Source organism: Micromesistius poutassou (genome assembly GCF_964030765.1).
Source record: "Micromesistius poutassou genome assembly, contig: SCAFFOLD_2410, whole genome shotgun sequence".
Classification (NCBI taxonomy): Eukaryota; Metazoa; Chordata; class Actinopteri; order Gadiformes; family Gadidae; genus Micromesistius; species Micromesistius poutassou.
Genome location: NW_028180369.1, coordinates 67,107 through 80,482, shown reverse-complemented (window position 1 = coordinate 80,482; position 13,376 = coordinate 67,107). Strand labels below are relative to the sequence as shown.

The following is a 13,376-nucleotide window of genomic DNA, read 5'->3' as shown; positions in this document are numbered from 1 at the left end:
TAACTTCCCCTAGCCCCCCCGTCGTCTAATAGTCTATACCTTAGCCTCTGTGATCGTCTCATTTCCCACTATTAGCGCAGGTTTAAAATCAACAGTTAAAAATAATAATAAAAGGAATTGTATAAAGAGCGTACGCAATGCTGAGGCAGCTCTTCCCAGGCCCTGGTGCAGAGACAGTCCGTCATTTTAAGTGCGTTGCGAGTCATCCCAAATAGCACCTTAATGGTCTTTCATTAGCAGAAGCCTATCTCCAGACGGAGGCAGACGTGCCAAAGTAGCTCGCATCAGGGGTGATGAATGGTGTTGTTAAAGTTGATGTGGAGACGTTAAGGAGCACATTGCCTCCATCACGGCTATTGTCTTAAGATGTCCTTATCCCCTTCTTCGTATTAAAAGGTCAACGCTGGGCGATGGCGTAACGATAGCGGTGTGGGTGGGGAATAGCACATGCGCGCGCACGTTAGCATGTGCGTGTGTGCGTGCGTGCCAGCCACGACGTTGAATTAGCGCTCGAGTTGGACACGAGTTGTCCGTTACAGGCTTCTTGAGTTTGACCGTTTTCTGTGTGTGTGTGTGTGTGTGTGTGTGTGTGTGTGTGTGTGTGTGTGTGTGTGTGTTTTTGTGTTTGTGGGTTAGAATCCAAATCTACCATTACATATGGGGTCAGTTCAGTCTCATTAATAATGAGAAGGTATTTTGTGATTTATATATAAATGACTCTCTTCTCACAAATACATTTCAATGCACACACAAATGGATATCGATATAAGTTTCACAAACACATTTCTGATCCACACATAAATGTGTCTTGTTTTAAATAAATGTAATATAAATCCATAAATATATGAATAAAAAGAATATTTGCAATTTTCATCAAAAATGCATTTGGATGTTTTTACATTTATATACAAACTGTTAAACTTGAATTTACAAGACGCTTTTCATTTGTGAACTTGTTTGCATTTGAGTGTGAACTGGTCTGTATTTATGTGGATTTTTGAGACTCTCCTGACGTGGCTGGATTCACAAATGCATTTTTTTCAACAAGGAACTCTCTGTAGCCAAAGTAGTTGTTAAAGTAGTAAATGAAAAACCCAGTCGAAACTAGATGGAAAAAGTGTGTAGTTCAAACCGTGACGCAGCTTTTACTTCTTCGCCACCTACAGTTTGTTATCTACGATCATTCAAAAAAACCCATGTTATTCCCCATAGACATTTGACGAGTGAACGACGAGTGAACCGGGAGGCGGGACTTATTCTCTAGAGGTCGGGACTGCAGTCATCTGATTGGCTACAGAGAGTTCCTTGTTGAAATAAATGCATTTGTGAACCAGCCACATCAGGAGAGTCTCAAAAATCCACATATAAATACAGACCAGTTCACACACAAATGCAAACAAGTCCACAAATGAAAAGCGTCTTGTAAATTCAAGTTTAACAGTTTGTATATAAATGTAACAACATCCAAATGCATTTTTGATGAAAATTGCAAATATTTTTTTTATTCACGTATTTATATATTTATATTACATTTATTTAAAACAAGACACATTTGTCTGTGGATCAGAAATGTGTTTGTGAAACTTATTTTTGTTTATGGATTTAATTTAGATTTTTACATACCGATATCCATTTGTGTGTGCATTGAAATGTATTTGCGAGAAGAGAGTAATTTATATATAAATCACATTTGTGAATCCTTCTGTGCATTCATTATTGAGACTGAACTGAACTCAACTGAACTCAACTCAACTGATCTGAACTGACCCCATAATTACATACACCTATATTTACCATTTGACCAACAGACGATTTTATTATTATCCAAAGCGGCTTACAGAGAAATGCGATCCGGACGTCATCATTAAGGGGCAGGTGGGGGGTCACACGGCTCGCTTAGACCCTTACAGTTCCCATTCCCAAGGACTTCATTAATCCGGAGGGAAATTGTCACTGTCACAATTGCTCTTCTCGAGATAAATAATCCTAATGAAATAGAGAGAGAGACACTGAATAAAGTAAAGAGTAAAAAATATATATATCTTAGCACAAAAACAGTACAGTAAGGCAATACCAAAAAGGATATATATATATATGTATATATATGTATATACATAGATACATATATATCATCATAAATTTAGATAAAATTGTCTGGGGGCACTGGGGTATAAAACCAGTACTTTTCTGCTGGGAGTGGACCCCCCCATAGCCACTACTACTGCTGCATACTCCACCCCTCACCGTCCGTACCCCCAGCAACGCGTCTCCTTCCTCCGGGCCCTTCAGGGGCCCCCTCACCGTCCGTACCCCCCAGTAACACATCTCCTTCCTCCTGGTCGTCCCACAGGTCCGCTGACGACCCGGCAGATCTTCCGCTTCAGCGAGGAGGGGCTGGTGAACGCCCGCTTTGACTACAGCTACAACAACTTCCGGGTCACCAGCATGCAGGCGGTGATCAACGAGAACCCGCTGCCCATAGACCTGTACCGCTACGTGGACGTCTCCGGCCGGGTGGAGCAGTTCGGGAAGTTCAGCGTCATCTTCTACGACCTCAACCAGGTACGGAAGGGGAAGCCGCCTCTGGGGTCGAATAAAGGAAAGAAAAAGGGGGAGTAGCGTCGAGAAGGGAGTGACCTGTGGTGCTCTTTTGACCGGCTTTTGACCTTAGATACACTGAAGAAGTGAAGAAGTCGGTCTTGGTTTTTTTTCCTCACTTTGAATCATAAATGTAGAGGGGAAGATGTGCGTGAGGGACCTTTTACCCTTTAAAAAATGTGCGGATACAAAATATACTGAAAAGGATCTGGAGCTTATAAGCCAAGCAATATCCCACGCTCCCACAATGCATTTCAGGAGGTGAGGCCGAGTAGGGTCATGAGCATGAGGTTGGTAAACACTCACACAGCCATTTCCCCCCCCCCCCCCTCCGTTATTTTGTTTGATGTATTTTCCATCCGTTTGATTTGTGAAGTATCAGAGGAAAATGTGTCTTCGGTATATGCTGTGTTTAGGATTTGATGATTGGTTGGCGGTAGAGAGGCGGAACCCTCGGTGTAATGCATACCGTCGGGTGGAGGGAAATCACATGATGCACCGCCGCCGCAGCTGAAATCAAAAACGCTCCTGAAAACGGGGATCAATAGACGTACGTAAGGTGGCATATCTCAGGTCCAGACAAGCGATGCTGCATGTGGGCGTGCAACGGACGTGCAGCACATCAGGAAACCAGACCGTAGTGGGCGCATGCACGGAGGCCAGAGACACCACACGCAGCCTAGGAAATCAGTATGCATTACCGTGTACCGTCGCCGTTGTTCTTCTGCAAATCAGGGTCGTGTTGTGCAATAACAACACCTCTGAGCCGAGGTTTCAGACAAGCTTCACCGAGACCTTTCAGCGACGCCCACCACAACGAGCTCCCGGACAGAAAGTAACACATAAGAATCAGAAGAAGTAACTCATAAGAATAGAAAAGATGTGAAATGCACAAAGCAACACTATTTTTTTAGATAATGAAAAAAAAAAAAAAAAAAAAAAAGCAATAATATTATATTTACTGAACAATATATATAATACATCTATAAAAAAAAAAATATATATATATATACATTTATATATTTTACAGGTTGAAAACCGGCCTGGGGGCTGGTCGGGCTCACCTATTTCAGATGGCTATTGCGTGTGACGATGATAAGGCTACACAATAAAACACAACCTTAAGCATACTTATTTATTTCTTGTTTTACTGTTGCCACATAGAAATATATATATTCACAGATTTTTTCTATATAAAATAGCCATAATTTATATCAACATATCAACAACCAACCATTTCATATTTATCATAAAAAATTGTTAACATATCAAATATTTGTAAAAATGAAATAGACCCGATACTGGTGTTATTGAATCCAATATCAATTGAAATCCCATTTCGATCCAACGCCTTGATCCCCCTCGACCCCATCGACCCAAAGTTCCCCATTGCTCCGCCCCTAACCCCTATCCCGCCCGCCGTGTGATTGGCCGCAGGTGATCACCACGCACCTCATGAAGCACACCAAGGTGTTCAACTCGTACGGCCAGGTGGTGGAGGTGCAGTACGAGATCCTCAAGTCCATCGCCTACTGGATGACCATCCAGTATGACGCGGCGGGCCGCACCACCACCTGCGACATCCGCGTGGGCGTGGACAGCAACGTGACGCGCTACGCCTACGAGTACGACGCCGACAGCCAGCTGCAGAGCGCCTCCGTCAACGAGCGGCCGCAGTGGCGCTACAGCTACGACCTCAACGGCAACATCAACCTGCTGAGCCACGGCACCAGTGCCAGGTCAGTGTTACGCTGCATGAACTAGTTCAAAAGAACTAGTTCATTGAACAAGTTCATTTTTTTTCTATGAACTTTGAACTGAACGTAACATATTTTTAACTTGAACTTGAACTTCAGTTTAGATTTTGTGACATTCTGAATTGATGCTTAGGTCCAGATGACATGTTTATTAAATAGAGTTATTGCCTTAGTTGTGATGAATGAAACAGGTGTACAAATAATATCCACAACAATTTTAGATGGTAGTGATGGGCAGCAGGTAATGGAGAGGATTGATTTTAAAAGATAAGCACAGAATACTCACTCCAACAGTTTTTCTTCGGTTTCTAAAAAAAACTGTTAATGAACTGAACATGAACTAGTTCAAAACTGAATTGGTGAACTATGAACGTGAATTTATTCATTTTCTTTTGTATGAACTGAACTTTTAACTAGTTCATGTGAAGTGTGAACTTGCACAACACTGCGCCAGGAACACACACACACACTTTAGCAGGGCTGAACGATGTGGGGAAATAATCTAACTGCGATTTTTTTGCTTAATATTCGGTTGGGATTTAGCATGTGGATTTTCTTTTTTTAAAGTTCCTCATGTTCTGTGTTATTCACTAAACACAATTAATGAATTGTTCTATAGTATGACCGTCACAACATTGGAAGCAGTCCACATGAAGTATAAACTGCTCTTTCCTTTAGGCCAGGCCGCTGTGTTGAGATGAATTGATGTTATAACATTTTTATTTAACTATTGAATTGTAAAAGAAAAATAAATACGAATCTTACTGATCTCCAGTCAGTAACAGTAAAAAAAAAAAAAAGAATGAAAAAATGGGCCGCTGCCCGAGCCCTCCAGAGTTGTTTGTTGTTAATGTTGTTTCTGGTCTCGTACTGTAAGAGTGAAAAGTGGTTTTGTGTCACCCTGCTTGGCAGCGTATCCTGTTCTGTGGGGTGCTTTGATCATTAGGGGTAGTTTGGTGGAATGGGGTTGCACCCACTGAAGTGAAACAATATGGACGGCTTCAGGCCTCACCATGAGGTCCTAAGCAGCCATATTCAAAAGAATTATACTATTTATAGAAATGATATGAATATGCTATTATAAATGTATTATGCATATAATAAGTATTATATGTATTCATATGTTATCATAACCTCTCGTTTAGTTAATTTTCGATGATCACGCGGCTTTTGTGAGAACTCTATTCTAATTGGTCCATCCCAGTGCTCAGCGGTCTGTTCTAGACCGTCAGTAACAGACCGTTACAACCGATGCTTTTCCAACTGTCAAACCCAACAGACCCTTTTCTATTAGCGGAATATTTCTAAATCAATAGAACATTTTAGATATTTATGATTGATGATTGATTCCTTTTCGTAAGCAGCCGTGTAACACGCGGGATGATATACAGCAAGCCAGTCCTTACCGCTAAATACACCCGACACTAAGCAGAGGGGTCTCGAATCCCCCTTGAAGGGGATAAAGATGTTTTATTTGTCATATGCACAACAATCACAGACGCAGTCGCTCGCAATGAAATGCTTAAGTCTCAGGCTCCGTCAACAGGGCAATATAAAGAAAAGTAAAAGTGTAAAAGAAACACAAGTAAGAGAGCTAAGCCTAAATAAACAAATACATAAATAAACTACAATACTGGACATGAATAATTAAAATAAAATATAATAATAACTAATATACAATAATAACTAAGGTGTAATATAATGCCCCCCCCCCTCCAGGCTGACCCCTCTGCGCTACGACCAGCGGGACCGCATCACGCGCCTGGGCGAGCTGCAGTACACGGTGGACGAGGACGGCTTCCTGCGGCAGCGCGGCAACGACCTGTTCCACTACAGCTCCAACGGGCTGCTGACGCGCGTGCTCAACCGCGTGTCCGAGCGCTCGGTGCGCTACCGCTACGACGGGCTGGGCCGGCGCGTGGCCACGCGCACCAGCCAGGGCCACCAGCTACAGTTCTTCTACGCCGACCTGTCGCGGCCCACGCGCGTCACGCACCTGTTCAACCACAGCAGCAGCCAGATCACCTCGCTGTACTACGACCTGCAGGGCCACCTCATCGCCATGGAGCGCACCGGCGGCGAGGAGTACTACGTGGCGTGCGACAGCACCGGCACGCCGCGCGCCGTCTTCTCCAGCCGCGGCCGCCTGGTGAAGGAGGTGCTGTACACGCCCTACGGCGAGGTGTACCAGGACACCAACCCCGAGTTCCAGCTGGTGATCGGCTTCCACGGCGGCCTGTACGATCCCTTCACCCGGCTGGTGCACCTGGGGAGGCGGGACTATGACACGCTGGCCGGCCGCTGGACCTCGCCCAATCACGAGCTGTGGGCGGAGCTGAGCGAGGAGCCGCGGCCGTTCAACCTGTACACCTTCAGGAACAACTGCCCCGTGGGGAAGGTGGAGGAGGTGACGCAGTTCACCTCTGGTGAGCTGGATGGGCGCACACGTGGACATGGACGTGCACACACGCACGCGCACGCGCACGCACCCGCACACGCACGCACATGGATGTATGCAGACATTATGCAAGCATGGGCACGGATATACACACATGTACACAACCACACACACGTGTACACAGACATACACGTGCATGTACACACACACAAACACACGCATGTACACAGACATATACAGGCATGTAAACAGATATACTAAAGAATGTACACACACACACAACACAGACACACACAAATGCACACACATAGGCATGTTTTGCACCATATGCACTGCAGAAACTGTAGCAAATATGTAACATGTGAGCGTATGAGTTTCTTAATAATACACACAAGTGTGCAACTCCTAAAGCATTTTCCACATGTGTTACCCTATTTATCTTCTACGACTGCAAATTCAACAGTCACAGGTTCTTTTTTTTTTTTCTTTGCTCCAATAATACCTTCGTGCTCGCTATACGACCCAAAGCCAATCTCGTACATCTCACCCAAACACCTCCCTATCTCCATCAGACCTCACACCCACAACTCCTCCAGTCTCACACAGCTGCAAACGTGCTCGATCACAAAGACGTGCCTTCTCACATCCGCCGCTGAGAAAGAGAGAGAAAAAATAAATTTAAAAAAAGACATAATTTGGCTGCTGTGCCGTTCAGCACTTTGGGTTGCCTTTTTTACGGTTGGACTCAATAATAACAGATTCATTATTATATCAATAATGATAATGATGATAATTATTATTATTTGCTAGTATATTTTCCAGAAAGGGGAGAATAGAGATTTAACAACAGAGATGACTAGAAGGCATCCACAACAAAGCCCCAGTGCGTCTCTCTGATCGTCCTGTTTTGCTGTGTTTGTTCGTTCGTCGCTTTGGTGTGGGTTTTATATATTTTTTTCATAGCTTTTTGTGTTGTTCAACACAGATGTCCCCGCCCTCTTTCACCCCCTCAATCCCCCAGCCTCCGTACTCTGTTCCGGTACCCACTGCTTCCCAGGCCCACAGTGTGGAAACCAAGAGATAGACAATAACACGAGTAGGAGGTGTTTTCATGTGCGTGTGTGTGTCTGTGTGTGGGTGGGTGGGTGGGGTGTGTGTGCGCATGGGAATGTTCCATTTACTGTTCTTCCGGTTAATTTATGGAGCGTCCTCGTGGTTCACGTGTCCCGGGTTCTGGCACAACGTGCTCCCGACCGGAGAGAACATCCACATCACCCCCAACAATGCCTTCTATTGTAGCGAGTGTGTGTCTCCATCTACCAGGAACACACACACATGTGTATGTGTGCGTGTGTGTGTGTGTGTGTGTGTGTGTGTGTTCCTGGTTTGCTTTATTAGTTGTTGAGTGCATCAAAAAGGTTAACACGTTGATATGACTGACTTTATTGATTTAATATGTTTATGTATTGTAAAATATGTGTCTTGCCTGGTCTCTTTGTGCGTGCATGCGTGTGTGTGTGTGTGTGTGTGTGTATGTGTATGCATCTGCGTGTTTGTGCGTGTGTGTGTGTGTGTGTGTGTGTGCGTGTGTGTGCGTGCATCTGCGTGTTTGTGTGTGTGTGTGTGTGTGTGTGTGTGTGTGTGTGTGTGTGTGCATCTGCGTGTTTGTGTGTGTGTGTGTGTGTGTGTGTGTGCGTGTGCATCTGCGCGTGTGTGTGTGTGTGTGTGTGTGTGCGTGCGTGTGTGTGTGTCCAGATATTGGGAGCTGGCTGCAGCTGTTTGGCTTCCAGCTGCACAACGTGGTCCCAGGCTTCCCCAAGCCAGAGGTGGGCAGCATGGAGCAGGCCTACGAGCTCATGAAGACCCAGACCAAGACGCAGGACTGGGACTCCAGCAAGGTAACGTTGATCCATAGGACGCTGATCAGCAGTACATATAATATACAATACCAATATACAATACTATTTAAAATAGAAGTTGTCATAATATATATTTTTAATATTATATAAAAATGTGTATTATTATATATGGTCATTTCGAATTTATATCGTATTTATTTCATATATTACTTCTTATTTTACCAGTTCTAATACTCAATGCCTTATGATAATATAATTCATATCAGTATGTACTACACATGAACCTCCTAAGATGACGCAATTTGATTCGGTTTGCCATCTCGGAATATTGTGCAATATCCCGAGATTGAGATCTCAAATATCCCGAGATTGAGATCTCAAATTGGGCAGCCCTATTCCCCACTATTCATTTTGCCTTCGGCGAATAACGGTTAAACATAAAGTACTGCGTTTACTGCGCACTTTAATAATACACGCACAGAGCCTGTGAGGTTTCTATTTGTGAATAAACCCTCCGTCTATAAACACCAACTCGCACCCTGTGCACCAGGTGGCCCTGGGGATCCAGTGCGAGCTCCAGCGCCAGCTCAGGAGCTTCATCTCCCTGGAGCGGCTGCCCCTGGTGTCCGACCCCGTGGGCTCCACGTGCCACCGGCCCCTGCACCCGCCGCCCTTCGCCACGCGGCCCTCCCTCCTGGGCCCCAGCATCCGCTTCGCGGCGGCGGGGGGCCGCGTCACCGCCGAGGTCATCGGCGTGGCCAGCGAGGACAGCCGGCGCGTGGCGGCCATCCTGAACGGCGCCGTGCACCTGGCCGGCCTGAGCTTCAGCGTGCACGGCTGCGACACGCACCACTTCCTGCAGTCGCGGCCCATCGAGGAGGACCTGGGCCTGGGCCTGGGCGTGGGCGGCCGCGTGCTGGACAGCGGCGTCAACGTCAGCGTGTCCCAGATGAGCGCCACGGTGGGCGGCCGCACGCGGCGCTTCGCCGACATCGTGCTGCAGCAGGGCGCGCTCTGCCTGTGCGTGCGCTACGGCGGCAGCGAGGAGGAGGAGCGGGCCCGGGTGCGCGAGGAGGCCTGGCGCCGGGCGGTGGACGGCGCCTGGGAGGCGGAGCGGCGGCGGGCGGAGGACGGGGACGCCGGGGGCCGGGCGTGGAGCGAGACGGAGAAGCAGCAGCTGCTGTCGGAGGGCCGCGTGGCCGGCTACGACGGCTACTACTCGCTGCCCGTGGAGCAGCAGCCGGAGATGTCCGACTGCCCCTCCAACATCCACTTCATGACACTCAGCGAGGTGGGGGGCAGGTAACAGAGACAACCACCAGGTAGCTCCGCCTCCTCCTCCTCCTCCCACTTGGCCACGCCCTCCCCCCCTGCCCCCCCCCCCCCCCCCCCCCCGCCCTCCACACTACGGCCCTCCGCCCCAGCTCCCCCCCCCCCCCCCCCCCACCCTAGCCCCCCCCACCAAAGACTGCCTGTTTGTACTTTCACCCCGAGTTTGTCCTACTGTTTCTATACTGTATCAAAGAAGAACCAGAATACGAAGACAACGACGCGTTTAGAACTAGTAGACGAAGAAGAAAAAAAACACAAGGAGGTGGGGTTGCGGGTGATGGGGGTGCGGGCGGGGGGGGTTGGGGGTGGCGGGGGGTGGGAGAGAAAAAAATCATTTCCAAATGCCTTTAATTGTGACAAAATGATGGTATTTTATTATTATTGTCCAGTTTTGCCAATTTCTAAACAGTGGCACAAGCAGTGTGATTTGGCCGTGGCTTCGCTTTTTGTATCCAGACTCGCCTGGGACCGCCTGAGAGACGCGACGGGCCGACCGACCGACCGACCGACCGACCGACTCCTACTGACAGAACGACTAAAAACAGACGCGTTCCCCCCCCTTTGCTCCCTTCCCACACGGTTCGTTAGAGGGGGTTCCGCTCATCCGTCGGACTTCAGCGGACTGTGGAAGTAAAGACAGCAAGGGGTGAGACACTCGACACCGAGAAGAATGAGAAACCACCACCACCACCACCACCACCACCACCACAGAACAATCCTTATCCCGGCCTGAACTCAGACAGATCAGGAGCTCTCTGTTTTGCAATTTGAGTTAAATTAAATGGTTTACCTCGGATATACTATCGTTTACATATTGTGCAAGAGAGGCCTTGTCGAGTCTCGACACCCCTTTAGAGAAGCGAAAACCCGCGTGTTTTCCCGTCTTTCGGTGTGTGTGCTCCAACAGTAGTTTGTACGAGTGCGTTGCATATACTAAGAACAAGAATGTACATAGCCAGTGCTTTCACACTGAGAGAAAAAAAAAAAAGCTCTACTGGAAGTGGTGTTGTTCATAGGTGTCAGTATTGTTAATCAATAGAAAAATGATTACATTTTTTTGCAAAGAAATTATACATGGCTATAGTAAATATTCTCGCTGAAAAAAATCTGATTTTATTGGGTTACAGTGCTAATTAAAGTAAATATGTGTGAAACAACAGATTTCTTTTTTTTTTTTTCTTGTGGGTCTTGCTTGAATGATACTTTCATAACCTGTCATTGCCTGTGTAGTCATTTAAAAAGCACTGCACTGTGATTATAGAGCTACATTCATTCATTCATTCACTCTTGATCTGCGATGCCCTAAGCTAGATTGTGGATCGAACTCAAGACCCTCTGGGCTAGGGGTCTTGACACCCTAAACAGTCCACTAGGCTGCCGCCTAATCACTCCATCCTTCTCTCCTTCTCCATCAGCCGCCTCGTCTGCTTCCCTTTCTCACGTCCTACGCGTTTGTCTCCTTTCCATCTCGGCGCGTTTGGTCGTTGTTCATGTTGTTGTTGTCATCGTGGTGGTTGTTTTTCGTCTCTGGTCTTGTTGTTTCTCTCTCTGGAGGGGACATTTGTTCAAACCCCAAATATGTGCCATCGTCATCCCCTGGGCGGCCGGGGCGAGAGGTGAACGATGCATGCCTGAAAGCCTCCCTCAGCTCTGTGTGTTCCTGTCAGAACATAATGCAGGGGAGAGGGAGAGGGAGGGGAGGAGAGGGAGGGGAGGGGAGGGGAGGAGAGGGAGGGGAGGGGAGGAGAGGGAGGAGAGGAGAGGGAGGAGAGGAGAGGAGAGGGAGGGGAGAGTGAGGGAGGGGAGGAGAGGGAGGGGAGGGGAGGAGAGGAGAGGGAGGGGAGGAGAAGGGAGGAGAGGGAGGGAGGGGAGGAGAGGAGAGGGAGGGGAGAGTGAGGGAGGGAGGGGAGGAGAGGGAGGGGAGGAGAGAAGAGGGAGGAGAGGGAGGGGAGGAGAGGGTGAGGGAGGAGAGGGAGGAGAGGAGAGGGATGGGAGGAGGGGAGGAGAGGGAGGGGAGGAGAGGAGAGGGAGGGGAGGAGAGGGATGGGAGGAGAGGGGAGAGTGAGGGAGGGGAGGAGAGGAGAGGGAGGGGAGGAGAGGAGGGGGAGGAGAGGAGAGGGAGGAGAGGAGAGGGAGGGGAGGAGAGGGAGGGGAGGAGAGGGATGGGAGGAGAGGGGGAGGAGAGGGAGACGGAGGGAGGGTGAGGAGAGGGAGTAAGGGAGAGGGAGCGATGCTGAGGAAAAGAGAGAGTCGAGCAAGGGAGCAAGGGAGAGGGGGCGAGGGTGAGGGAGGGTGAGGGAGAGGGAGGGGAGGGAAGGAGAGTGAAGAGGAAGAAGCAGGGGGGTTGAGAGGAATAGGAGAATATGACAGTTGAGGCCGAGCGACCCGGTGGTGGGGGCAGAGGGGGGGCAGGACCCTAGAAGTCAGACGCAGCCTTCCTCCTCCACCCCGTGACCCCGAGCAGGAACCTCTCTCCCGCTGTCATTAGCCGGGAGCCAATCACAACCAGCGAGCACATCCACCCTCCGACCCGGCGCCGAGCCACCGTCCAAAAAAAGATCAACAAAAAAGAAACCGAAAAATGAACAAAAGTTTGAAATGAAATGTGTGTTGAATTCCCCCCTCGTCCTCTCACACACACACACACACACACACACAATCACACACAAACAGCACACACACACACACAATCACACACACACGATCACACACGAACAGCACACACACACACACACACACACACAATCACACACAAACAGCACACACACACACAATCATACACAAACAGCACACACACACACAATCACAATCACACACGAACAGTACACACACACACACACACACACAATCACACACGAACAGTACGTACACACACACAATCACACACACACACACACACAATCAGACACGAACAGTACACACACACAATCACACACAAACAGCACACACACACACAATCACAATCACACACGAACAGTACACACACACACACACACACACAATCAGACACGAACAGTACACACACACAATGACACACAAACAGTACGTACACACACACACACACACACACACACACAATCAGACACGAACAGTACACACACACAATCACACACAAACAGTACACACACACACACACACACACCCGGGCCATCTGCCCATCATTAAATGTTTGTGTTGCCTCGCTCAGCGCTGTGAACGACAGAGTGAGAGTTTTAACTGGGAGCAGGTGATGACAGAATACCTTAGGATGCCAGCCAGCAGCTCGCCTGCTAAGCCATATGCTCCGCTAGATGTTGTTCAAGCTAATGTCTGCGGCGGCGGCGACAGAGGCGACAGCGGCAGCCCCGCTCCGGTGAATGAGATGGAGGGAACCGGTTGCTAGGAGACAGCCGCAACGTCCCCGGGAAAATAAATATCTCAGCTGAATGGATG

General features: G+C 48.2%; 1 protein-coding gene across 1 annotated transcript in view; it reads left to right on the top strand.

Annotated features, from left to right (window-relative positions):
• The window catches only part of LOC311370866 (teneurin-1-like), a gene marked incomplete at its 5' end in the record, with an annotated part of 36,964 nt that extends 27,002 nt beyond the window's left edge, over positions 1-9,962 (top strand). The window contains 5 exons of the mRNA XM_084489165.1: positions 2,351-2,562; positions 4,036-4,337; positions 6,075-6,781; positions 8,509-8,651; positions 9,163-9,962. Coding sequence (XP_084345291.1) covers positions 2,351-2,562; positions 4,036-4,337; positions 6,075-6,781; positions 8,509-8,651; positions 9,163-9,918 — 2,120 coding nt within the window. The 3' untranslated portion in view covers positions 9,919-9,962. The remainder of the gene's footprint in view (positions 1-2,350; positions 2,563-4,035; positions 4,338-6,074; positions 6,782-8,508; positions 8,652-9,162) is intronic.
• Positions 9,963-13,376: the final 3,414 nt, after the last annotated feature.